General features: G+C 38.9%; 1 protein-coding gene across 1 annotated transcript in view; it reads left to right on the top strand.

Moving 5' to 3' along the window:
- The window catches only part of AFF2 (ALF transcription elongation factor 2), a 486,418-nt gene that overhangs the window by 116,948 nt on the left and 341,832 nt on the right, over positions 1–27,638 (top strand). Inside the window, exon 4 of the mRNA XM_058441365.1 lies at positions 8,771–9,631. Coding sequence (XP_058297348.1) covers positions 8,771–9,631 — 861 coding nt within the window. The remainder of the gene's footprint in view (positions 1–8,770; positions 9,632–27,638) is intronic.

Below are 27,638 nucleotides of genomic sequence, written 5' to 3'. Positions count from 1 at the left end.
AAAATGATGTAAGAAATACAACAATAGAGAAAATTTTCAAGAGCTGTGATTTTAGAAGAGTACCCCTTAAGGGACAGTGACTTCTGGAAAAGGAAAGTTCTTAAGGAAGACAGCATAGGCCCAGATACTACTTCGAGATAGAGAGTCAGCTATTTGGATTGGTGACTGGTGAGACTAGGGTCTTGTTACCTTGTTCAAAGCAAGTAAGCAACTCTTGATTGAGACACTGCAGGAACTTTCAAGTTTGGTAAGCCTGATGAAGAAACTTAGGTCACCTAAGCTACTGGTTTTCAATCTGTCAGTAATAGTATGATCCCTAAAAAAGCAGTGTTCCCATATCAACAGGTTAATTTGTATACTACTTTGAAGGTATATATTTAGATATATAATTGGTTTAACAAACATTTATGAAGGCCTACTATGTGCTAGTCACTGCCTTACACTAGTGCACAAAGAGAAATAGCATAGTCTCTGTTTGCAAGGAGTTCCTAGTCGAGTGGCAGAGATCATTTGAACCAGTGATGACATGCCTGCATGGTCACAGAGAGATAGCAAGGGAAAGATCAGCGAAGACTTTGTATTCAAACTCATTATAAAGGGTTTGAACATAATTTTTTACATGATGAAAAAAATCATTACAAATATTTAAGTCATGGTATGGCCAGGACAAATGAACAGTTTAGAATGATGATGTTGGGCAGTGTGGACAGTGGGTTGGAGGAAGGGGAAACTAAGGAAAGATAAAGAAGCTATTGTAATTGATGAGGGGAGCTTATGTCAGGAATGATTTAAGGTAGAGTAAGGAAGTTGAAATTATGGAATTGGGTGTCTAATTGCATGTGGGGAGCATGAAATAAGAATTAATGGTTCCCAAGTTTTTTATTTGAGAGGGTGGTGGTATCATGAACAAGTTGTTCAGGAGGAGAACATGATTGGTGCTTGTAGAGAAAAAATAATTAATTTAGTTTTGAGCGTGTTGGCTTTGAGATGCTAGAGAGATATCAGGAGAGAGCCATCCAGAAGGCTTGGATATATGGGTCTGAAACTCATGGGAGTGGTCAAGGAAGAAGTGTAGGTGTTATTGTCTTATAGGTATCAGTGGAAGCTGTGAGAATGCCTACCATCACTGAAGAGATTATGGAGTAAAAAGGAGGACAAACAATTCTTGGGAGTAGCACCATTTAAGGGGTAAAAGAGGTGGTGAAAGCAGAGGCCAGGAAAGGAAACTCCGAAGGAATGATCAGAGTGGTAGGAAGAGAACTAGGAAAAAAACATTTAATAGAAACCTAGGGAACAAAGGATTTTATAGAGGAAGGATTTGCTGTGCCTCAGAGAGGTTAGGAAAGGTAAGAACTTTAAAGTGGCTGTTTGGATTTGGCAGTTAAGGAGTAATTGGTGACCTTACAGAGAGTTGTTTTATTTGTTGATGACAATGGTCATTGTGGGATGCCAAACTGCCAGGGGTTGGAGAATAAATGGGAAGTGGTTAAGTAAAGAAAGTGAGACAGTCAATGTAGATATGATCTTGCAGAAATGTTTTGCCTGGAGGAAAAAAGAAAGAAAGATACATTAGAAAGTAAAGGGAGGAATTATATAAAGGGAAGCTTTTTAGAAAAATGAGATAAACGTGAACATGTTTAGAGATTGATGGGAAGCAAATAACTTCAATGGTGAATGAGAAGGGGGAAGATACAGGGGAGAAGGGTGAGGCTAAGTTGAGCAAGGTCCCGGAGGAGATTAAAAATAATACAAGATGGAGAGTAGTTGAGGAATCATGAGCTATGGAGTGGAAGGTGGGAACAGAACATTAAAATGAGAACAAAGCAGGAGAGGGGAAGGAAGATTGGGGAAGTGTAAGAAATCAGGGCAGAAAATGGAGCTCCTGAAGACTTCATCAGAATGTCAATGGAGATGTCTGTTTCTTTTCCCAGTCGGTGTCATTTCTGCAGAAAATGGAAGAGAGGTCAAAGCATGGTAATTGTCTTATCCTTTCTCAAGCTGAAGAAGGAACAAGGAGATAAGTTTTGCATGTTATCTTTGGATGGGTTAGAAAAATGAGCTTTACTCAAAAGGTTTATTTTTAAAATCCAGTATCCACACTATCCTCAACACTATAATGAGGTGAAGAACTCTTGATTTATTCTCCCTTCATAATTTTAAGTCACAATGAATTGATGGTCTTTTACCTTTAAGGTAAATGCCATCTTTTCACAAGGCCTGTTATATAGATCCATTTTTTAAATGTTAGCAGTGTCTTTTTGAGTAGGCAGTTGAAAAAAATCTGTTATCAACATTTTCAGAAGTTTCAAAAGCCATCTGTCTTGATATTACAAGGGTACATCAAGTAGAGACATAGATGGGAACATTTAGTATAGTGTGGGGCAGGGCCTATTATGTGATTAGTAGCTTGTTACCTCTGTGCTTCCTGTTGGGGAAAAACCTTGTTCTTTTTTTTTTTTTTTTTTTTTTCTGAGATGGAGTCTCGCTCTATCGCCCAGTCTAGAGTGCAGTGCGACTCACTGCAGCCTCTGCCTCCCATGTTCAAGTGATTCTCCTGCCTCAGCCTCCCAAGTAGCTGGAATTACAGGTGTGCCTCACCATGCCTGACTAATTTTTGTATTCTTAGTAGAGATGGGGTTTCACCATGTTGGCAAGGCTGGTCTGAAACTCCTGGCCTCAGGTGATTGCCCACCTTGACCTTCCAAAGTGCTGGGATTACAGGCGTGAGCCACTGCACCCAGCCAAAACCTTTGTTCTTAAGTCAAAACTGTGAAGGAAAAGAATAATGCTAGTGATTGATGACCTAATAATTATTTTTCTTTCACCCTTGCTTTGATGATTGGTTGTTGTCTTGAGCTGCATCCACATTCAGGGTTCCCTGGGAGAACACTGAGGAGTAACAGAGTACTAGAACTGATGTTGCACCTCCATAAGGCTCCCCAGACCAAGACTGGGCTGGATACCCTTGGAGTATCTGGACATGCCAGTGGTCATGGGAGCCCTGGAGCTGGCGCATGGTCCACTGGTAGAAACGAGGACATACCACAGCTCTTCCCTAAGGTGGCAGTGGGAGTGCTTATCAAATTTAGAATAAACATGCCTGATGGTGGGTCAAGACTTTCAGGAAAGTTCTTGCTACCCTGAAGCCTAAAACAAGGTCCAGTCACCTGTTCAATAGCCCCAGTGGTTCATAAATTAGCCAACATGAACACTGATCTCTATGACCTATTATCCTTTCTTGGCAGAAAGATAAATGGTGATCTCTCATGTTCCTGGCTAATTTCTTTCCCTTCTTTTCTTTGCCTCTACCACTGCTAGAATGGAGAGAATGTTGACCACTCCTAGATTTGGTTGGTGATAGGGAACTTCTCTCTTGGGCTACTTTTGTAGCATATGATTTTCAAATTGGAGTTTGTGTTATGCTTTTGAGAAGGATGTCTTCAAATGTGCCTGAAAAATATGAAGCCATTTGACTTGTCTAGGTTAGTGCACTAAGTTTGGTGAGGAACTGGCATGTAACAAGTGCATGCCAGCTTACTGTCTGCTAGGCACTGTGCTAGAGTTTTATGTGTGTGCTCATTTAGTCTTTATAACAATGTGTGTGCTCATTTAGTCCTTTTAACAACTGGGGTATGCAACTTTCCCATGTTTTCCATGAGGAATTTTAACTCAGAGAAGCGAGATGGCTTCTTTGCATTTTCATATTCTTATACATGGCGAATTTAGACCTTGCATCCAGTTCTGCATGATTCCATATTTGAAACAGGAAGTTATTTATCCTCTGACAGGAAGTCAGAAGACTTGATAAGCTTACCTGCTGGGTGATGGTGGACAAGAAACTCCCTTTCTCTGATCCATAGGTTTTCTTTTTCCTTTCTGGATTGAATCATAGTAATTAATAAGAATAGTAACGTTTCATGGCTCTTCATAGCCCAATAAGAATGAGGAAACTGAGGTGCAGAGAGGATTATTAAATGGCTTACCCAAGGTCATTTGTGTTGGGGCACACAGAGGTAGAGGCCAGATGGAGGTCAGAGCTACTCTGCTGACTCACATGGTTGTTTTAAGGATCAAATGAAATAACCTGGCAAACCTTGCTTTGAAATCTGTAAGGTGCTATACAAATTCAGGTATTTTTGTTATTATAATTAGACTAAAGAAGGAAATAGAAACTTAGAGCTTAGAGAGATTAACTGCAAAAATACTAGAATTAGAAAAAGACAAATTACTAAATCACGTTAGCCACAATAAAATAAAAGAAAAAAATGAGCTTCAAAACTTAAATTATTTTGCTACTTGTATTAAAAAGAAATACTATGGTACAATAGCCTCCTAGCACATTAGTCTTGCATGCAATGAAATTATACTACTGATTTGTAGATAGCATTAGAAACAAACTGAGGGAAGTTTGCATTTCCTGAAGTAATGAGAGGCAAAAAAGCTTAAATGAGGGAATGCTGTTAGTCATGAGCCGCAAACCAGACATGTAATTTATGCCTGAAAATACTTGGAAAATGCATTTCCTGATGGTAGAGAAATTGTGATTACTTAGAAAATAATGGCTGCAGAGGTTACCTTTAAAGAATCAACCAGTTATCTAGACCGGGAAGTAAAGAATTGGCCAAATTGAAAGAAGCATATAATTGATTGAAATGGCTGAATTTCATTTTTGTCATGTTTATAATGTTCAATCAAGATTACCAAGAATATTTTGCTCCTTAATAGGATTACTAAGACTCTGGAGGGTGAAAAAGAACATTTAGTATGAATCAGAAGTTGCTATGGTGTATAATGAGAGTACATTGTGTAGGTGTGTATAAATGTATTTCAGGCCCCATTGGGTTTTCTATCCAGTGGTTCTCATATCTCCATCTTGAGAAATTTAAAAACTGATTGACAGTTACCCACCTCCAGTGGTGGGAAGGTAGAGTGCTTACTCTGGCGACCTGGACTGGACTGCTAATTATGTGCTGATTGTTGAATGGTGAACTTCTTGAGGCTCTGTGTCCATGTGTCCTCTGTGCATAACCCTGCCTCAGGAGGGTCTCAAATTTACCAGTGTCTGTCTTAAGAACTACTACAATAATTCCTACTTGTAGCCACAGAACATCTGTTATGCAAACCATATGGATCTTCCTTCAATCAGCAACTCAGAAAGCATCACCAGTGAACTCAACCTTGAACTGTGTGCTATACATTTCCTGTCACACGTCCTTCTGAGACAATTGCTCTATGAGGAAACTAGTCTAAGGGAGATGGCATCCCTCTGTTTCTCCAGGTTATCACAGCTTCACTCCTGTGTCATTACTGTGCAAGAAAGCTGCACGCCTGGATTGTATTAGCCTAGACCTCTAAGTCCACATGCAGGCATGCTTTCACTGAGTTAGTCATCATAAGAAAAAGCCTCATGAAGACATATTTGCATCATTTTGGAAAACGAGGCCCCAAAAATTGTTTCATTGCTCAAGTGTTCTTGTAAACATATCAATGAGAGGAATTCCTTTTTACATTTTATTATCAGACAACCATTTGTCTCATTTAATGAATTAGGATATGCTTCTTTCGATGAAAGATAATTCTATAACCTACGAGCTTTTCCTTTTTGCCTTAGCTACCAGGAAACTCAAAGTTCAATTTAATGTTCAATCATAGTAACCAAGTTAGCCTGATTTTTGCCTTCTCTTATGTACCTTTGACTTCAGCCATTGCAATTTCTTTATTTTGATATAGACAGGGTATGAATTTTAATTTATCCTGTTCGATTCTGTAAAAATTTATTGAGTACTCAATAAGCACAAGACATGGTGCTACATCTTGGGTATATAAAAATAAGTGAAATGTAGTCTCTGACCTTTAAGAACTCATAGTTTTAGTCAAGAAAAGATATCATAAGTGTAGTATACACTATGTAGTAGAAGGTTGATTTTCTAGACTTATTGAGAGAAATTTCAATTTTCCTCTAATTTTGTTCACATAGATACAGTTTTAGACATTGGCCAATTTAGAAATTCTTTTAATTTCAAGTGTATTTTTAAAACCTAGATATGGAAAAATATATCTAAGCTTGCTTCAGAAACCCAGATCATTATAAGTAAATGTCAGTGAAGAGACATTACAAAGTAGGCAAGGTTCTCCCTACTGAGGACAAGATGAACCTCTTTTATTTATTCCTGAAACAAGAACAGGAATTTGACTAGCTTGCTTGTAAGCAAATGAGCTTTCACCTTCTTGAGTCCTGATTATGTTTCCCTAAGGAGACTACAATGACTTCTCAGGGCATGGAGGTATTACAGTAGTCTCTATGACACCTAGGGACAAGGTTCTGATTTTGCAGAGCTCTGTTTCTGTGAAAGCCAGATAATGAAATGCAGGCATTCCAATGGGAAGTGAAATGGTGTTGTTTTCCCTTGTTGGGTCAGATCATTGAATATGGCCAGACATCACTGTTCATGAGGCAAACATCTGACCCAAGAGGTAATCTGTTTGACAGGCCAAAACAACCTACAAATGTTTAAAGCCTGCATCAGATTCTTGTTGGACCCTCAGCACAATGAAATTTCTTTGTTTTAAATTTAGAGATTGAACAGGGAGCCTGGTTTTGGCTGCTGTCCATGTGGTTCATTGTGCAACTCAGTTGAAGGAGACCACTATATACAAAGAGTTTATTCTTGTCTGGGCTAAAAAGTAATTCATGCCATTAAAAATGACAAACCTAGAGACTTTTAGGAAATAAAAGTGACTTCCACCCATCTATAACTTTTAAATATATCTTTAAGATGTACTTTTGAAAACAGAGTGATTATTCAGCTGAGGATATACAGAATGTTAATTGTTTAATCACTACTTCAGTACTAAGGATGCGTATGATGCAATAATGTGATTGGAGGATAAGCAAACTAAAATTGACATATAGTTATTTGATTTCTAAAAATATCTGTCCCTGACAGAGCTCCCTTAGCATATGTTTAGCATACTTTTCCGTAATCTTTGAAATTTATATTTCTCCTATTGCCCTCATTTCTTTGGAAGTGTCTCATATGGTTTCACACACACATGGTATGAGTTAAATACATTATACGGTATATGGAGATGGTGCCAATAATGAGGCCAAGGTTACTGGTTTGATTCTCTCTCTGTTCCTTCTTGGTATCGTTTGCTGGTTCCTCATCTTCTCTCAGTCTCTTAAAGGTTGATGCTTCCCAGGGTTCTCTGCCAATCCATGTCTTCTCATTCTATGTTTTCTTTCCCCAGACGACTTCACCCATTTCTGGCACTTCGCCCTCTATCCATCTGCATATCCTCCCATCTTCACATACAGAGGAAAACACACAGCCAAACAACAAGTTTAGACTGAGATGCTAGCCCTGGATAGGTATACTCCCTGTGTACACTAGGAGACTGGGCTGTGTTAAGGGCATGTGAAAAATCTTAGATGTTAAACAACTATCTTCAGCAGAGAGTGTACCAATGGTTAGATGGTCACTCCCTCCTGTGCATTGAAAATGTGCCCATGGCTTCTGGGACTTGAAAGCCACATAGGGTGGTATTTTTCCCATCTAGTGGCCCAGTTGCCAGATGGCTCCTTGAATACTGGTAGCCTTCTATCATTGCAACATCTTGGGCCAGGATAGTGCAGCCTAGGTACAAAAAGGTCCTTTGGCTTTCTGAATTCAGCAGCTTGTTTTGATAACCTCTTTGGCATATAAATAGAATAAGGAAAGCCACTTTTGGGGGTGAACAACTGAGCTTTCATCAAAGTCATTTCCAAGTATACAGCTACCCACCATTTTTTAGTCATGATAACTTTGTTTTCTGTATTACAGAAACCCATGCAGGAGCATAATTACTTTGAAAACAATCACAGCCATTTTAATAGAACAAATACATCCTACAGGGGGCGGTGCAGCTGGTATACTGATTGTCCATAAAATGATTTGGTTGCCTCTCTAACTGCTATACATTAGGCCAACATCACTTTGAAAAGATAACTTTGTTTTGGTTTACTTAAACAACAGTTTAAATACTTGAATAAATTTTCCTTAATCATTGAAAAGACACAGAAGGGCTTGAGTCACTGTTGATGAACAATTGCATCATTTCAAAGTAAATGAGTATGAATCATCAATATGTAAACACAGTCATTCCAGAATATACAGGCAAACACTAGTAATTCATACAGTTCTTTGATTAGAAGGAATCAGATTCACTTTAGTCATGAGTTAGCTCAATTACATGCTGTTTAATTCCATTCATTTCCTAAACTTATTATAGTCATGGTAGCACAATTTAACTGATTTTCTTATCCAATAGCCTAAGCCTTTTTCATGGTATAATGTGGTGCAAAGGCTGATATGTCAAAAATTTATATAGGTAGAAAATTCCATTATAACTCCAATGATTGGTAAGCAGAAGTTGTTAATCACAATGTAGAATGTAGCAATTCAGCTCATCTGTCACAGAATAAGTTATTTTTCTAATAAAATTAATAAATGATGTAATTTAAAAGTTTTTCTCAATGAACATGTTTAAGGACTGGCTAGGGAGTATAAAAATGTTAATCATACCCGCTCATTCCAGAAGCTTTTTCAATAGTGTTCTTGATTTTTTTCCTTACATAGCACATGAAAAGCATGAAATTATATGGCAGCAAGACATATTTAAAGAACCCCGTATGATAGTCTACGTAGGGCATCTGTTTGAAACATTAACATTAGGAAACACAAACCTATTCATTCTCTCTCCTCCCACCCCCATCTTTTTGTTATTTTAGACAAACAAAGGTGATGCACTTGCCAACCGAGTCCAGAACACGCTTGGAAACTATGATGAAATGAAGGATTTGCTAACTAATCATTCTAATCAGAATCACCTAGTGGGAATTCCAAAGAATTCTGTGCCCCAGAATCCCATCAACAAAAATGAACCAAGCTTTTTTCCAGAACAAAAGAACAGAATAATTCCACCTCACCAGGATAACACCCATCCTTCAGCACCAATGCCTCCACCTTCTGTTGTGATACTGAATTCAACTCTAATACACGGCAACAGAAAATCAAAACCTGAGTGGTCACGTGATAGTCATAACCCTAGCACTGTACTGGCAAGCCAGGCCAGTGGTCAGCCAAACAAGATGCAGACTTTGACACAGGACCAGTCTCAAGCCAAACTGGAAGACTTCTTTGTCTACCCAGCTGAACAGCCCCAGACTGGAGAAGTTGAAGAGTCAAACCCATCTACAAAGGAAGACAGTAACCCTAAGTCTAGTGGAGAAGATGCTTTCAAAGAAATCTTTCAATCCAATTCACCAGAAGAATCTGAATTCGCCGTGCAAGCACCTGGGTCTCCCCTAGTGGCTTCCTCTTTATTAGCTCCTAGCAGTGGCCTTTCAGTTCAAAACTTCCCACCAGGGCTTTACTGCAAAACAAGCATGGGGCAGCAAAAGCCAACTGCATACGTCAGACCCATGGATGGCCAGGACCAGGCACCGGACATCTCGCCAACACTGAAACCTTCAATTGAATTTGAGAACAGCTTTGGGAATCTGTCATTTGGAACACTCTTGGATGGAAAACCCAGTGCAGCCAGTTCAAAGACTAAACTGCCAAAGTTCACCATCCTCCAAACAAGTGAAGTAAGTAATTTTTAAAGTTTTGTTTGGTTTCACTTTTTTTTAGTTCTCTGCTCTAACCTCTATAATCCAGTATTCACAAGCAGCTCTCATTTACCTTAATGAGCCGTATAGGATACTCTTCAAGTTCAGGGTCTGAATTTTGATCTTCTGTCACTTGTGACATAACTGATTAACACGCTGCAAATACAGTTAAATCTCCATAATTTGGAATGACAAAAGACAAGGTCAGTCTGACTGAGTGAATGACAAGTTGGAGTTATAAAATAGTTTCGTAAAATACAGTTGTGGTAATATTATGTACAAATTAATAACATTTGAGATTATAATTGGTCATAAGTAGTATGAGGTTCATGAGAAGATTGCGAGTCACTATATGCCTTCACTACTCAGTAGCATATTCTAAACCTAAAATACAGAAATTACTTGAAGTAGAAGAATGTAGAACTGTGGTTTGCTGGGACCTGAAGTAGAAGGCATTCTTTAAGAATTTTAGTTTCTTGAGTGATTACAGAGCTATTCCTTGGCAAGATCTTAATGTTATCTCCCGTATCCATCAATCTTCCCTTCTGCATCTCCTTCCTCCACAGGTATCTACATAGCCCTTTTATTCTACCTTCATCCTTTCTGTCAAAGCAAAAGGCTTTACGAGCAACCAAAAGCCCACTGGTTTAGAATGACTAAATATCCTACCCATCTCAGGAATCATTGCCTTGTAAAAGAGAAGTCCAGAGGCACCAAAGCCTCTTCTAAGGAATGAATCGCTAATGATTGGATTCCAGGCCTTGTGGCCCCTGGGTGGGGGGCATATATGGTGCTGCCTCTCAGACACTACCATGTAAGCGGCTGTCTACTGCACCTCAAGTACTTGATTGGAAGAAGCCACTGCCTTTAGATTGGATTCCTGTCACTGGTGACTAAAGGCTTGACATAACACAGAGGAAGAAAGTAGGGTTAAATTCTTACTCATTAGGAGTGACAGGCAGTCTGTCTGAATGGTTGCAGATTCCAAGTTAGTGGTATCTGAGTTAGAGAAGTGTGACCCTATAAGCCCCCTGGCTCTCTTTCCTTTATTTATCCTCAGCAGATGCGGTGATTTCAGAGGACAATGGGAAAATAAAGGGAGGGAGGCCTGGGGCTGTTGACTATATTTTCTGAATGTGTGTTTTTAATATTGTTTCCTTTCTGAGGCAGTTTTGCTTTTTGTATCATCATTCATCAAGTCTTGTCAAGCTTCCTCTTAAGTATCTCTCTAGTCTGTCATCTCTACCCCCACTGCCTTTGAACCACCTGTGAGCCTTCAGTGGACTGCTGTGAGAGCCCCTCTTGACTGGTCTCCTTCCCTCTAGTCTCACCTCTCTTCCATACCATCCATGCAGGCTCATCTAACAGGCAGATCTGACCATTTCACTCCCTGCTTTTGATTATTCAGTACCTTCTCATCACTTCCAGGGAAAAGTCCAAATTTCTTAGTCACACATACAAGGCTCTTCACCCTTTAGTTTCATACTCCTTTTTTTGGCTACATATTCCACTACTTCTTCATGTGCAGTTGAAATCCCAGCCATATGGGACTACCTGTGGTTCCCTGTCATGTCATGCTTTATCACGCTTCCTTGCTTTTTGGCTTGCTGTCCCCTCAGCCTAGAATGTCTTTCCCCACCCTCCCTTGTCTTCCTGGTGAAGTCCTGTTTCTCCTTCAGGTCTGGTCAGTTGTCACCTTCTCTGTGAAAGCTTCCCTGATCCCCTCAGCTTAATTAAAAACCCCTTTGTCTTGGCTCCTCTAGCACCTTCTATATGCCCTGATTGGCACCGACTCCATTGTATTGTAGTGATTCAGTTATGTTTCTATGTCCTCTACTAGACTGTGAGCTCACTAAGAGCAAGGAATACCTCATTCTCTCTGTATCCCAAGCGCCTAGCAAATACTTAGCACATAGTAGATATTCAATAAATGTTTGTTGAATGAATGAATTTCAAAAATGGTTCCCTGATTACATTTTCTAAGCCACAATGTTAATCAAATAACATGTACAAATGTAAACAATTGCCAGGAAATCCATCATGAGTTATATCTTTTTCAGTTGTATTCTGTCTGCCTGTTTCTTACTCTGCTCTGCTCCTGTTCTGTCATTGAGAAATCCTAGCCATAATTTCTACTGAATGACTTAATACAGGCTTTAATACTTAAAAATCAAAAAAGAGATCTGCTTTGAAAAAGTACAAGTATAATGGGAGGTGGGGATATCATTCTTGTTTCTTCTTTTGCCCTGGTATCTGCTGCTGTTCCCTCCTTACACAGCCAGAACTGATCTGGAAATAGCACTGCCCCATAAAGCAGTCTGTCAGCCTGTTTCCATACCTCATTAGTAGAGTGACAAATCACAGACCCAGCGAAATCCACTCTGTTGTAATTCTCTCTCTTATACATTCACAAAATGGCTGACCCAGATTCAGAAATGACTTCATGCTTTCACTCAGTGCTCTGGCACACCAATGAGAGGTACATTTTCAAAGACAGTCTGAGCTGTCATCAGCTCTGGAGACGATTATCCCAGGAGCAGCCTATGTGCATGCAGCCTTTGGTGATGGTACAAACAGACCTTGGTAGAGCTCTGTGTGAAAAATGGGCCAGGTGCAATAAAGTCGTGATAGGAGATCAGTGAAGAAAGTAATTATTTTAAAATATGGGTTTCAGGGAAGGATTTGACAGAAGAGTAGAGAGAAGCTTAAAGCCCTAAAGTCAGGGGCATATACAGAGCCCAAAGGTAATGTGAAAACCAAAAATAGGAGGAAAGGAAAAGAGAGGTTACACGGCCCAACAAGAGAGCTTAGAAGGGTGCAGATTAAAATGTGGGCATAAATATAGACAGGGTGGAGCATTATGGAGCTTTGAACCTAATGGAATTTATGTGGCTAAAACTCTGACCAAGTCTGAAAATTCACCCTATTAAATCTTGATGCACTTTTCAAAAGCACTTAGCATTAGAATTCAGCCCCAGTTCCTGGCGCCAAGAAGTTTCAGGCACTGGGTTCCGGGTCCCTAGTCAGTGTAGCCGTCTTTGATGAGTGGTAGCATTACTCTGAGTTATTACCAAAAAGGCTTGTCCGTGGAGCAATCACAGTATTTCTTTGAGTATTCTCAACTTTTTCCCTGGCTTTAGTGGCAGGAGGTTGATGAGTGTTAGTGAAGTGCATTTGTGGGGAGGGTGAAGCAGGATGGGTTGAATGGTCAGAAAACAGACAGCATTCTAAGATATACAAATAAGCAGATAACATTATATTTATGAATTGAGAGATCACAAACTATTATTGAAATGTGATGTGCAAGTGTGTGTGTCCATGTTTGTTTATGTGTCCACATATTGAGTATATAGTGGGGAAATTTTTATTTTTTATTCTCGAAACATTTCCATGCTTCTTAGAATTTCTGTATCAACAATAAGGATATTAGAAGTATAACCAACTTTATTGCAAAAGGTCAGCTTTTCAATTGAGGCATGTCATTTTAACAAATAATTTGTTTAAAAATTTTATGTTGGCTGAGCACAGTGGCTCACGCCTGTAATCCCAGCACTTTGGGAGGTTGAGATGGGTGGATCATGAGGTCAAGAGATCTGCCATTGTGGCCAACATGGTGAAACCCCGTCTCTACTAAAAATACAAAAAATAGCTGGTCATGGTGGCACACACATGTAGTACCAGCTACTCAGGAGGCTGAGGCAGGAGAACAGCTTGAACCCAGGAGGCAGAGGTTGCAGTGAGCCGAGGTTGCACCACTGCACTCCAGCCTGGTGACAAAGCTAGACTCTGTCTCAAAAATAAATAAATAAATAATGAAACTTCATGTCATAGAGTTTATTAACATTCCTGGCAACAACAACAACAAAATGCTGATGTGTTCTGCAGTTGGGTTTAGAATTTTCTCGGAACTGCATCTGAAAACAGTAAAAGGCCTATTTATATCAAGTAGAAACTGAGGGTTGCTTGCAGATGGTGCTTTATTAGGAAATGAATTTGTTAATAAACGTAGCTTTATACATGATTTCTTTACAGAAGTTTTTGTTTATTTTTACCTTAGGATAAAAATCTGCTAGTGTAGACAGCTTCACATTTTGGTGCAATTTGTTATTAGTATAGCTTGCCAAGTAAATAATCACATGCACATGAAAGGATTGATATCACATATTAAGTGTCTCCATCCTAAGTCAATAAGCTTTTGAAAGTACAAAACTAATGTGTAGAGTGTCATATCCCTAAAGGGTCATTTGCTTTACATGCTGCTCTTGGCTGTGATCTAAGGCTATCTGAGGCTCCAATTGCCACAAAACTAGTGGCCTTAGAAAAGTTTAATAGAAATGGTGTGGGATTTGTCTGTAGCTTATTTTAGTGGTTAGTTTGTCAACCAGCAGAAAAATTATCACTCACATCTGTGACTGTGCCTGTTTTGTTTCACACCCTATGTAGTGAACACTGTGAGTATAATTACCTTTATTTATTGTAAGTTAGATAGTGAACTCAGGTCCCTTGTGTGAGAACTGCAGAGAATGTTAGGATATTACCATGGGTGTTCTAGATATGTCCATGCAGCTACACAGAAATGAGACAGCTGCTTCAATGACTGGAAGGCCATCCAGTTGCTGTTTACAACTCATGCTAAGAATTTTTCACTTGACAAATTAGTCTGTTTTCATGCTGCTGATAAAGACATACCTGAGTCTGGGCATTTACAAAAGAAAGATATTTAATGGACTTACAGTTCCACGTGGCTGGGGAGGCCTCACAATCATGGTGGAAGGTGAGAGGCATGTCTCACATTGTGGCAGACAAGAGAGGAGAGCTTGTGCAGGGAAACTCCCCCTTATAATAACCATCAGACCTTGTGATACTTACTAACTGTCACGAGAACATCACAGCAAAGACCTGCTCCCATGATTCAATTAGTTCCCATTGGGTTCCTCCCACAAAGCATGGGAATTACGGGAGTTACAATTCAAGATAAGATTTGAGTGGGGACACAGCCAAACCATATTAATCCGCCCCCAGCCCCTCCCAAATCTCATGTTCTCACATTTCAAATCCAATCATGCCTTCCCAACAGTACCCCAAAGTCTTAACTCATTTCAGCATTAACTCAAAAGTCCACAGTCTAAAGTCTAATCTGAATCAGTGCAAGTCCCTTCTGCTTATGAGTCCATAAATTCAAAAGCAAGTTAGTTACTTTCTGGATGCAATGGAGGTACAGGCATTGGGTAAATACAGCCATTCCAAATGGGAGAAATTGGCCAAAACAAAGGGGCTACAGGCCCCATGCAAGTCCGAAATCCAGCAGGGCCGTCAAACATTTTCCTGTCTTATTCTGAGCCCTCCAAACTGTTCAATCTCTGCCTGTTACCCAGTTCCAAAGTTGCTTCCACATTTTCACGTCTCTTTTCATCAGCACCCCACTCCTGGTACCAATTTCCTGTATTAGTCCATTTTCATGCTGCTGATAAAGACATATCTGAGACTGGGCAATTTACAAAAGAAAGATTTAATGGACTTACAGTTCCATGTGGCTGGGGAGGCCTCACAATTGTAGCAGTAAGTTAAAGACACGTCTCTCATGGCAACAGACAAGAGAAGAGAGCTTGTGCAGGGGAACTCCCCCTTATAATAACCATCAGATCTCGTGAGCCTTACTGACTATCACGAGAACAGCACAGGAAAGACCTGCCCCCATGATTCAATTACGTCCCACCAGATTCCTCCCATGAAGCGTGGGAATTGTGGGAGTTACAATTCAAGATGAGATTTGGGTGGGGACACAGCCAAACCACATCACTTGATGTATATCACCAGTTTATTTTTTTGTGCATTCTTATGAAAATACAATAGTTTTGAGTCCAAGGCTGGGCTATTTCCACACCCATCAAAATGAAGGGATAACTTTATACTTTTAGGGTGCCAGAAAAGAATCTTGAACTTAGTATTTGTCTTATAGCTGTGTGGAATCTAGAAAGCTTTGTACCTTCTTCTCTGCTAGTCCATCCCCTGGTGGTTGCATTTTGTTTATGCTTTTTTTACTGACTCTTCCAACTCACTGGTCTCATTGGTATTCAAATTCATTTTCTTATCATATTCCTCCTAACTTTCTCTTCATATTCCCCCTAACTTTAGTGCCTCCCTAAGCTAAATGAAGTTGTCTCTAACTGAACATGTGTAGTTGATAGTAATACAAATAGAATACCTGGCTTTCCATTCTTTGTGATGGAAAGGTTGGGAATGCTAAAAGAGAAGTGATTAGAAAAGGTGTCCTGAGCAGGGGAGACTGAGACCATTCTCACAATAGCAGGACTGATTTGTCAGGCAGGGACACATAGAGGTAACCAGGGAGGGTTTCAGAGAGAATGAATGGGAAGTTTGTTTTGAACTTGGCCTTTAATATTGGGTGGTATTAGAGTAGTTCAAGAGGAATCTGGAGAGCAGTTCGTATGTGTGCATATTAGTGATGGATAGCAATAATAGCATATACAGAAAGGGGAAGTGAGTAAAATGTGAAGTATATTCTAAGGATAGGCCAGTTTATCTGCAGCTGCGGGTATGTGGGACCAAAGTGAGAGAGCTCAAAAGCCAGACTGTCAGTTATCTTGAATTTGTTAGGCAATGTGGCAACCAGAATGTAATGCTGAACTTGACACGTTACTTTCCCTGTCATCGTAGGAGACCTAGGATTTCTCTCAAGACAGTTGCCATCATCAATTCAAGCAGTAATTTCTGAGCTTTCCCAGGTTTGTTCTCTACTTCCCTACAAGAAGGGACATCTCAATTCTTCTCTTGTAACCATCCATTCTTTTTCAGTATGCTTCCCCAAGGATTTTTCTAAAGTAATGCTAAACTGGCTATTTTATACCATACTTTCCTTCCCTTGGAGTCCTTGTCCTCCATTCACCCCCTTTCTCTTCCATTTTTTTCATTGGCATTAGTCACACTCAGAGATAGATCTCAAGGATGGCTTCTTAAAGAGTATGCAAATACTTGGGATTTTTTTCTTTCTGTTTCCTCAAGTCCTCTTCTTTCTCATATGTATTTTTTTTCTTTTCTAAGGCTGTATGCAAGTGGTTCTAGCCATCAGCATCCTAAAACAATGTCAGTGATTTCAACATGCCATTGTGTAGGTAGATCAGAGTATTTGGTTTCAGTGCATCTTTCTTGATGCACTGTGCTTTTAAAGCCTTTGTCATTGTTTAACACTTTTTTTTGGTTGGAAAGAAACCAAAAGATTGATTTATTCTTGCTCTGTTTTAACAAAATTTAATTCTTATGTTATACACATTTCTGTCATCATTATTAATAATGATGCAATTTAAAACAGCACTATTTGATAATTTTAGTAATTCTTCATGAGGCAGTTGAAAACAAATCTCTACTTTGGAAAGTGTGAAATATTGCAAAGCATAGTTTTAATGAGGTATACTGAGATGTGGGTTTCTCTTCTGGCCTGGACTTCATTTGTAAAATTAAGCGAGTTATTTTGCCTTTCTAGGGCTTTTGTCACATGAGGAGATTAGACTAACTCATTGGTGGGGTTGCTTACAGCTCTAAATCTTCTCTTTGTAGTTAAGCCCAAACCTATCTTGTTTGTACAGTAATTTCAGCCATTATCTCCCCCACCCATAACCCTCTAGGAGTATCCACAGTAGAACAGCATGAAGGGATCTGAGCCCTGCCTGCACACATTCAGAACAGTTTGTGACTTTGTAAGACTAGGTAAATATGGGCAGACTCAAATTGGATCTTTTTAGGGGCTGACTACCAATTCAGCTGGGGTATTCTTATATTTCACCTTTTTTTTTTTAAGGTAACAGCTATATGCTGCATTTTACCAGAAAGTACCAAACTGTAGACTCAGCAAATAGCCTCCTAATCCTTTTGTCACCACCCACTAAAATAATGAAAGATAGAGAACTCCTATTTCCACATTACTTCTAGGAAAATATTTTGACAGATTCAGTATGCAGTAAAATGGTAAGCTTTTGTTATGTGTGTTCCAAATCATCTTGTTATCACTGGATATATCGATTAGTTCAGTACTTTCTGAGCCAGTCATAAAAAAAGACTTCTCTCATTCTGCATTAAAGAATAAGAGAAATTGACAGGTAGATAACAATATTGATTCAACCCAAATAGTAAATGCAAGGGGCTTTAGACATAAGTCATAAATCTCTTTATGGGAGTTGTAAGTCTGGTATTTTCTATTTGACATGAAAGAAAATAGTCTCTAATTAACCATCATTTTAAAGTGAACTATGCTTTGATTTGAGTTTATAATACAGGTGCCAATAACATAAACCTGTTACCTTTATACTTTGTAGTTTATAAATGCCTTCATATATCTTATCTTATTTTGATCCAGTTCTAACGGGGTCTGGAATTATCATAATTTCCTTTACTGCAGAAACTTAGTGTCAGAGAGGCTAAGCGTCACTTGCCTAAAGGCACACAGCCAGGAAATGGCTGTGGCAGGACCAGGACCCAGGCTTTTAGTGATACTTCCACGTGGCATTTGGGGTATGGTGTGCTACTGTATATGTATGGGTTAATTTTCTAAAAGTAGCTCCTCTACTGGCACATAGAGGGCAAGAGAATAATGAGCTGAATCCAGCTTAAGTTAAAATTCCCTTCTTAGGTTCATATTTCAAAAGTCTGGGACCAAACACACCAAAAAGAGCAATTTTTCTTGTGGTATTACAGGTTATAGTCATGTGTTTTTCATTTACAAATATGGTGAGAAGCAGTGTTTTTGCAATATTCCTAAATGAGTAACATATGACACAACTTGTTAGAGGACCTTTTCTTGGTTCATAAAGTTTCTGAGTTTTTGTGTCTTTAGTGGGATGACTTTATCAGAAATTCTCAGACAACACAGCTAAAATCTAAATTTCTGTGGTTGAAACACAGCCACCCTCAAGAGAAACCTTAGATGTAAATGAGAGGTCAGTAAAAAGTGGGTGTGAAACTAATTGCTGTAGAGGGAGTAAGACTTCTCTCAATTGTTTGAGCCCCTGAAAAATAGATTAATTTAAAAAAAAACTGTCTAGGATCATCAAATTGCAAAAGTAGTTAGCAAGGAACAGACAGAATTTGTGACATTTATTCATAGACACTAAAAGGGTGAGTGTCGCTCTACCTCAGCAAAAGAATGCAGATCGTCCATAGACAATCTACTTCAGAAAATAACTGTGAAAATCAATGAACGAAGTAGCTGTGAAAGTTCTCTGAAAAGTGTGCAAGACTCTGCAAATGGGAGGCATATTAGTTTCCTGTAGCTGCAACAGAATATCACAACTGAATGGCTTAAAACAAGAGATTTATTTTCTCACACTTCTGGAGACCAGGAGTCCAAAAAGATGCCACACTCATTCCCAGTACTCTAGAGAGAATATTTCTTTGCTTTTAAGTAGCTTCTGGTGGCCCCAGGCATTTCCTGGCTTGTGGCAGCATCATGAAAATCTCTGCCTGCATCTTCCCGTGGTCTTCTTCTAGGTGTGTCTCTCTGTGTCCTCTTCTTCTAAGGACATCAGTTATTGGATTTAGGGCCCACCTTATATCCCAGATGATTCATGTCTAGATCCTTAACTACCTCCATCTGAAAATACTATACATATATCCAAAAAGGTCACATTCTGAGGTCCTGAGTGGACATGAATTTTTAGGGAATAGTATTCAACCCTGTATAAGAGAGGTCATTCTTCCCACTTTTCAGACTAAGAATAGAGGGAGTCTATGCTGTGCTCAGTGTGAAAAGCCTAAGCCAGTCTTTTGGAGGTAGGTGGGCTTCTCCACCTCAGAACTGACTTCAGGTTTAGTCCACAAGGCTTCTGAGCCAAATCTTTAAGCTGTTCAACTTGACTGCGACTATGAGAAAGACAATGGCTCTGGATAAACTGTTAAAATATAATTGTGCAAAAATGAGATTTAAAAATCTTTTAGGGAAGTATAAAGTTTCTTTTCACTTAATAGATAAAAAATAATTTATTAGTACAAATTGACTTTTTTGTGAGCTAGAGCTAGGTGGGCAAACCTTTTCTGAAAAATAATTATTTTCCACTATACGGGCTATATGGTCTGTCTGTCACAAATACTTATCTCTGCTATTGTAGCATGAAAACAGCCAAAGACAGTACATAAATGAATGGATATGGGTGTGTGCCAATAAAATTTGATATATGGATACTGAAGCTTGAATATCACATATGTCCATGTGTCATGAAATATTCTTTTCCTCTTTTACAAACATCTTACAGTGTAAAAAATACTCTTAACTTGGGAGCCAAACCACAACAGGCAGTGGGCTGGATTTGGCTGGCAAAACTTAGTTTGCTGACCCCTGGGCTAGATCTAGACCAAGTTTCACAGAGCAGAACAATTTTGCTTCTTGTGCCTGTTATCAACAGGAAGATGGCTTTTAGAAAGTGGGGAAAGTCAGTTTTGTTCTTGTACAGAGCAGAATCCTAGAGTCAGGAGAGGTATCTATAGTCAAGGGAGAACTGGCCAAGGGAGTAGGGGCTCTCCCAGGTCTAGGCCTACAGACAGGTGGATGTAAATGTTGTGTACCCAGGATTTGAAATACCCTTTAACACCACAAATCTCACCCTCCATTCAAGAGAATCTTTTTTTCTTAGTGACTCATAGGGTGAAGGTCATTTTACCCTTTGCTTCCTTAGAATTAGAGTGTCTGGACTCCCAGAGCAAGAAACCATTTGCATACCCAGTCTTGGACTCAGAGTCACAAGATGTAAAAGAGGTGACCACAGAGATAACTGCTAAAAGGAAGCCAGCCCTATTATTTTATCTAAGGAGAAGGTGGCCTAGGCCAAACCCAATTGACATTCTGGAATCCCTTATAGATCAGAAGGACAAAAGCATGTATTTGACTTGGGTGTGGGGAGGTAAAGATTTCTAAGATTCTTGGAAAAACAAGTCCTCTTATATAGCCTACGACTTTGAGTCAAATTAGGTGAAAGAGTTGATGGTCTGTGGCAGCCCCTACAGGCTTTGCATAGCTGATGTGTAGGGGTGTTTTAGTATGTGTGTGCACATATGCATGTGTTAGGTGTCCATGTGTCTCTTTGGGGAGGGGGTGCTGAGAAAGCCAGTGGACTTCTGGAGGAGGCTAGAAATTATGGCATTCTTGGTACTTTCTGAAATTTTTGCCCACCATGCAGGGAGATATCTAGGTTCCTAAGTGATGTAGAATGAAGGAGAAATAACAGACAGGATCTGTTTAGTTAAGGCTTTAAAGATGAGGTGAGGTTCAGCAAGGGCTTTGGGAAACACATGGGTTGATGGAGAAAAAAAAAAAAAGGAGGCTGTATCTTAGATGTAATGAACTGCATAAAGCCTTGAAAGTTAGTGGGGCTGTAAGGTCCATGCTTCCTCTGAATGGGATCATGCCACTCACATCTTAAAGCAGGTATCATAGAAGAATGCTCCAATGATGTTGCAGTTTCATGAAGAAGTTTGGTGTTTGGAGAAGTAGCTGCTATGCTGTATAGTTTCAAGGTCACTGTTCTCATAGAAAACAGGGTGAATTGTGACTTCTGTCACTGTTCTTATAGAAAACAGGGTGAATTATGACTTCCGGAGTCAGTTAAGGAGATGGCCCCAGTTCTAGATTGAACCTGTGCTTTGGCCTTCCTCTGCTTGTCAGGTTCTCTTATTCATCCAGACCTTGAAGTGAACTTACTGGGGAAGCTGATTTCCTCTGGGACATCCAGAAATGCCTTCCTTGAGCATCTGCTGGATATGGAGACCAGGATGTTCATCCTGAGTGGGGTCTGACCAAATGTTCTCTCCTGTGTGTTGAGACCCCCAAAACTGCCTTTCTGCAGTTCTACTCTATTTAACTTGAATAAATGTGGCTTTCAGATTCTTGGGAAGATGAGAAGCTCTAACTTCCCTTCCCAGTCAAGATTGATGGATAAAAAGGGCCCACACCAGAGATGTAAGCCTGAACCCACAATCCACATATATTATAATAAATCTAGAAGAAGTGGTCTTATTCAATACTGGAGGAAAGCGTTTAGCTCAAGGACAGACATTTTAAAAAACCTAGTGTAACATTTTGAGTAGTTCACACTGAGTTTGATACTATGAATTGTGATTTTTTTTTTTTTTTTTTTTCTGGGAGGGGGCCCAATTTTGTACCCAGGCTGGAGTGCAGTGGCAAAAAAAAAAAAAAAAAAAAAAAACTGCCTCCCGGGTTCACGCCATTTTGCTGCCTCAGCCTCCCGAGTAGCTGGGACTACAGGCGCCCACCACCACGCCTGGCTTATTTTCGTATTTTTAGTTGAGATGGGGTTTCACCGTGGTCTCGATCTCCTGACCTCGTGATCTGCCTGCCTCGGCCTCCCAAAGTGCTGAGATTACGGGTGTGAGCCACCACGCCAGCCTGTGATTTTTTTAAACTCTGAAAATGTTATCTTACAGACTGTTGGAAAGATTCACTAGATACCTGTAAAATCCAGTATTTTCTTTTATTCATTCATTTACCAAATTTGCATTGAGTGCCCATTGTGTGCCAGGTACTATACCAGAAGCTGGAAAACTGAGATGATGACATGTTGCCTTATCTTAGGTAGCTTAAGTCCGGGGATATAGACACAAAAACAGAAAAGTCACAATGAAGTATAATAGAACAGTGTTTGGTATTCTCTTTAAGCAGAGAAAGAATAGCTATCTGAGGTGTTTAGAAAAGCTTTTTCAAGGAGGTAGTAACTTGAGGCTAGCTCTTGGAGTATGATTGGAAGTTTTCTTGGTGAAGAAGTGGGAATATAAGCTTTCCTGCAATGTAAACCCACATCAAATTGTAAATTGGCTTGATGGCTTCTGGGATTCATGAGACACAAGAGTCAGCTCTGTTTGGAGAGAAAAAGGAAGATTGGTTGGGAAGACTGGGGGCTTGGTATCACCTCTACATGATGGGGAGTCTTTTAAATCATTGAAAGGTATAAGGTATAAGGTATAAAGTATAAGCATGGTAAATAATGTTTCAGAAAAGCCATCTTGACAGGATGATTGGCAGGGGAGTTTGGGGAAGGGAGTAACATGTTAGGGCTGGTGAGATTCAAGGCAGAAAGATTGAACAGGCTGTTGAAATATTCCAGGCCAGAAATGCTAGCAATTTGAATTAGGGTCATTTCTGAGATAGATTTTTAAGTCTGATTCAATGGAATCCAGTGATTAATTAGATGGGCCATTGAAAGGAAGCCAACATAGAGGAATTTAAAATGATGCTGAGGTTTCTAGCTTGGGCAAGCAGTGGATGGTGATACCATTACCCAAGATACCTTTCTTTGACACTGAGAGCTTCAGAAAGCAGGTAAGTTTTTCCCTTTATCTCTTTTATTGTCATGCTGTCATGATATAGGCTTTGAATGTCATGATATTTGATTAATGTTTGCACAGTGCTTCTTGTTGTAAAGCTATGTACAAAAAAATCATGATCATTTTCTTATGCTTCATTGAAAGATTTATTTCTTACAAATGGCCTTTTTGGTTCACCACTTAAAAATTAATGTCTTACCTCAGAGAGGTTTGATAGTACTTTAGAGAGCATGGGAAAATATGCTGAATATTTTCTTAGAAATCATAGAAGTGATAAGTTTCTATTAGTAATGCAGTATATTAAATATTAAATTATGTTTTGTCTTTTGTAGTTTTTGAAGTCAAACGAACACATTACCAGTTGAATTTGTCTTGTACTGATAGCTGTGGACTTTTCTATGATACTTCCTGACTTTGTTTCTTTTAGAATGAAGCTGGCTACACAGGGAACATGTTTACAATGGAGAGTGGGAATGACTTTGCACTCAGTACTATTCTCTCCCTCAGTCCCTATGATAAAATATTGATGGAGAAATCGCATCCTTTGATTTTGGTGGAGTTGGTGTAGGGTTATTCTGACTATCCGTATATAAACTGTTACCTCAAAAACTGTTCGACTCAGCTCCCTTGCCTTTATTTGGTGACCATGGACATTGCCTTTTAGTTAAGGTCAGTGAATTTCTGGTGGTAGAAGCAGGAGGAAAGAGTGGAATTGAGTGTACAATATTTTTGCACGCCATAGTTCCTAGGATTGCAATTATGTTTTTTTCAAATATAGAGAAATTAATCATAATGTATTTACTTGACTTTACTTACGCAGTCAGTCTCAGTTCTCAACTATTTGAAATTCTCTCTGTGACTCCCATATACTTTTGTATCTTGAAATTACTGTAAACATAGAGGTTTTGAGATCTGAAAGCTTCACTTCTTGCAACGAAGAATATAGAAGCCTGGCAAGAGGAGGCCTCACCAAATGTCTCACCTTGGCTAATTACAGAACTGAGCCTTGAACTCTCCACCCATAAATCTGGGCATTAAGTGAAAAGGAAAAAAAATCAGCATTTTGAAGAACAGCTTCCATTCTGTTAATTCACATGAATTGAAAGAGCAGTACTCTGAGAAAACGGAATCGTTATTTTCTTTGAGTGGGGGCCAAGGAGTGGCAGTAAGACTGTGGAGGTGATAGTGGCACTATTTATAAAATTACAGATTCTTGATTCTGAGAGGGCTCTGCAAAGCCAGCCAGTCCAATTGGCTTAATAGAAACACATTAGTCTGCTTTTAGGCTGCATATTCCTCACTCAGGAATGAGAAAGTCCTGAAAGGTCACAGGTGAAACCTTCATCTGAGAGAGCTTGCATCAAAAATAATCAAGTGCAGTGTGGAACTTGGCCATTTTCCATAACCCAAAGATACATATAAAAGTCCCTTAGTTGGTAGGCTCCAGCAAACATATTAGCCATATGAAAAAGCAACATCTAACTTCTATATTTTGACTTATGAAGGAAAAGGCCTCCCTGTCACATAAATATGTTCATTTCACCTCCTGTGGGGAAAAGAAAGGAAATTGTAGCTACAGTGTGTTATTGAATCTTCCTGAAATTAGCCTTTAGAGTTTTAGAGTTTGGAAAGATTGAAAGATTGACTGCCAATGCCTTCCACACACAAAAAACAAAAAAGTATTCTATGTTTGCACCAACACTCGTTCAAGCTGAAATACAGCTAGTCAAAACCCATGTTAAAGTTTTTCTTATATTATATAACACCGCTATATAATACATTAAAATACATACTGGATTGGAGATAAATTACTGAAGAAATACCAGATTTAGTTTGCAGGTTTTAACTGCAGCATAATTCATTGTGTGATTTACATAGGTAGACATAAGTACATTTCTTTCCAAACTATATAGCAATATATGTATAAAAGCTATAAAATAAAAAAAGCAAAACCGTACTAGATGACTGCTGAGAAAAGATGAATGTTAATTTTTAAAATAGCAATCTGATAGTAAAGTTAACATGATACAAGAGAAAAGGTTTTACTAACAGACATTTAAAAATGATGTCTTCCTAAATCAAGAGGATATATTACTTAGAGCTAGAAATAACAGTGTTGTGCTTCCTGTTTTGAATAAGCCATTATGCATTTTTGTCTTTGCATCCCTATTTAATTTGTACAGTGTTATTTATTCCAATAATTAGTGTTAACTTTCTTGGCAGTAGGCGATATAATTACCTTTAAAATTTAAATGGGATAAAAATGCCTTGAGAACATGGTTTAGGAAAACTCTTAATATTTATTTTCACTTGTCTCTTTAATTATTCATTTATGTAGTATTTGAACGAAAATCTTGAGAAATGGAAGGCCACTGACAGAATTACTTCCCAGATGAGCAGACTTGGTTTTTCAGTTGGTTGGGTGACATTCTGGACCGCTGAGGTATTAGTGATGCCAAATGGAAGCTCTACTACCCATTCAACATTGCCAATCTAAATACATTTCACTTAGAACAGCACAGGCCACTTTTTCTTATTCTCTTTCTTCTGAAAACAAGTCATTATTTAAAATAAGCCATTATTCTGAAAATAAGCCATTCACATGACTTCTGATTTCAAATATACATATGCAGGTATTATTTTCCTAAATATATAAATTAATTTGAAACTAGTTTATAATCTTAATAAATGCTGTAACTCTGAATAAGCATACTAGTCTCCAAGAAAATCAATGTTTCAAAAGGTGAAAGGGATAAATCTAGCCTGTCTTCAGCCATTAAAAAGTACACAAGCAATGTCAAGGTAAGGTTGACAGTATTCATTCATTTATTATGTATTGAGCACATCTACATGCATAATATAGTTTTAATCTTTACAGGGGGATCCAAAAACTTTAGAAGAAGAGATGACTGGATTTTTGCCAATTCCAGTCATAATACCTGGCACAGAGTAGGTGCTCATTAAATATATGCTGAATAAGTGAATACATCCCCTGGAGAGCTGAAGAGTTCATAGCACATCTGAAGCAATTAGACAATAATAATAAGAAAATGTGTATGCAGTTGTGTGATAACAAGTTATAAAATAAGGGTGTTGCATGTGCAGGCCTTTCTTGAAGATGACGGCCCAGAGATTGACCAGAAAGAAGTCTGACATTTGAGGAAGTTAGCCTTCTAGGTGGGAGGAATTAGATAATCAAAGATCAAGAGTAGGAGTAAGCATGGTTTCGGTAGGTATCAACCAGTCACTAAATTAAAAAAAAAAATCAACTTCGTTTGACCTTTATCAAGCACTTATCATATGCAGAGTATGGTGCTAGGGCTTTGAGAGACACAAAATTGGAAAAGATTGTGTTCTGCCTTCAAGAAACTTGCATCTAGCAGGACAATTTTGATATATTCACAAGAACAGCAAAGCAACAAAATGAAGTAAAAAATCAGGGTTGCAGGAGAGTTCAGAGTACCATGGGAGCCCAGAGCAGAGAGAGGTGCATGCTGGCAGGTGGATTTAGGATGGCTCTAGGGAAGTATGGTGTTGGCATCTGCACTAAGCCCTATAAGACACTGGGATGAAATCATGGGCATTCATAAACTTTTGGGGCCTTCACCCTTTCTGAGAAGCTGGTAAAATCTCTACCCCCATGTCTCAGAAAAATGTGACTTGGAAATACTCAAACCATTTTTCATGCAGTTGCTTAGGCTTCCTGAAGTCAAACTGTGGAGCTCCAAGGGAATCCATGTACCCAGAGTTGAGACCTTTGGTGTAGTGAGAGAAAACTTGCTTTGGAAAGGGATAGAGCCATATTTAAATTGCAACTGCTACCTTTAGCTTTGTGATTTGGACAAGTTTCTCAAGCCTTCAGAGTCTCAATTTCCTCATCTGTAAAACAAGGATAATAATACTTCCTTGAGATTATTTTAGCATAGAACAAGTTAACAGAAATCACCTGATCACACCAGGCACCAAACACATTGTACTTTTCACAATACCTTGGGGCTGCTTATGTTTTATTGAGAGCAGGGGAGTTGGCTGCATAGCTGGGTTATTATCAAGTGCTGTCTTTTTTCTATCCTTTCCTACCAATTAACAGATTATTTGTATTTTAAAATAATCCTCAACATGCAAAACTTTATGAGTACACAGGGCAAAATTAACTGAGAAATATCCCACACTGGATTCTTAGGATAAGAACACCAGAAAATGAGCCTAAATGTTCAGTTGTAATGTTGATGATCACAGTGTGCTAAAAGGTGTGTGTGTGTGTGTGTATGTGTGTGTGTGTGTGTGTGTCAGTGTGTTTGTGTGTGAGAGAGAATGAAGAAAGGAAAGAAAGAAGAAAGAAAAGAAAGAGAAGAAAGAGAAAAAGAAAGAGAAATAAAGAGAAAGGAAAGGAAGAAAGAAAGGAAAGAGAAAGAAAGAAAGAAAAGAAAGAAAGAAAGAAAGGAAAAGAAAGAAAGGAAGGAAGAAAGAAAGAGGAATGGAATGTTAAAATGGGACTTTAGTGGTGTCTCTGTTTTTATTTTCCCCACCAGAGGGCTTTGGGCTTTCTTAGGCCTCAGGTATTTCCATCTTCATGTATTTCCCCATGGTTTGTTTTGATTTACTGATGGATGGCTCAAGATTTTGATAGAAACATGCATAC

This window comes from Hylobates moloch, unplaced genomic scaffold (assembly GCF_009828535.3).
Source record: "Hylobates moloch isolate HMO894 unplaced genomic scaffold, HMol_V3 SCAFFOLD_7, whole genome shotgun sequence".
In the NCBI taxonomy this organism is placed as follows: Eukaryota; Metazoa; Chordata; class Mammalia; order Primates; family Hylobatidae; genus Hylobates; species Hylobates moloch.
Note: the sequence above shows the minus strand (reverse complement) of the source record. Positions and strands in the feature narration are given on the sequence as shown.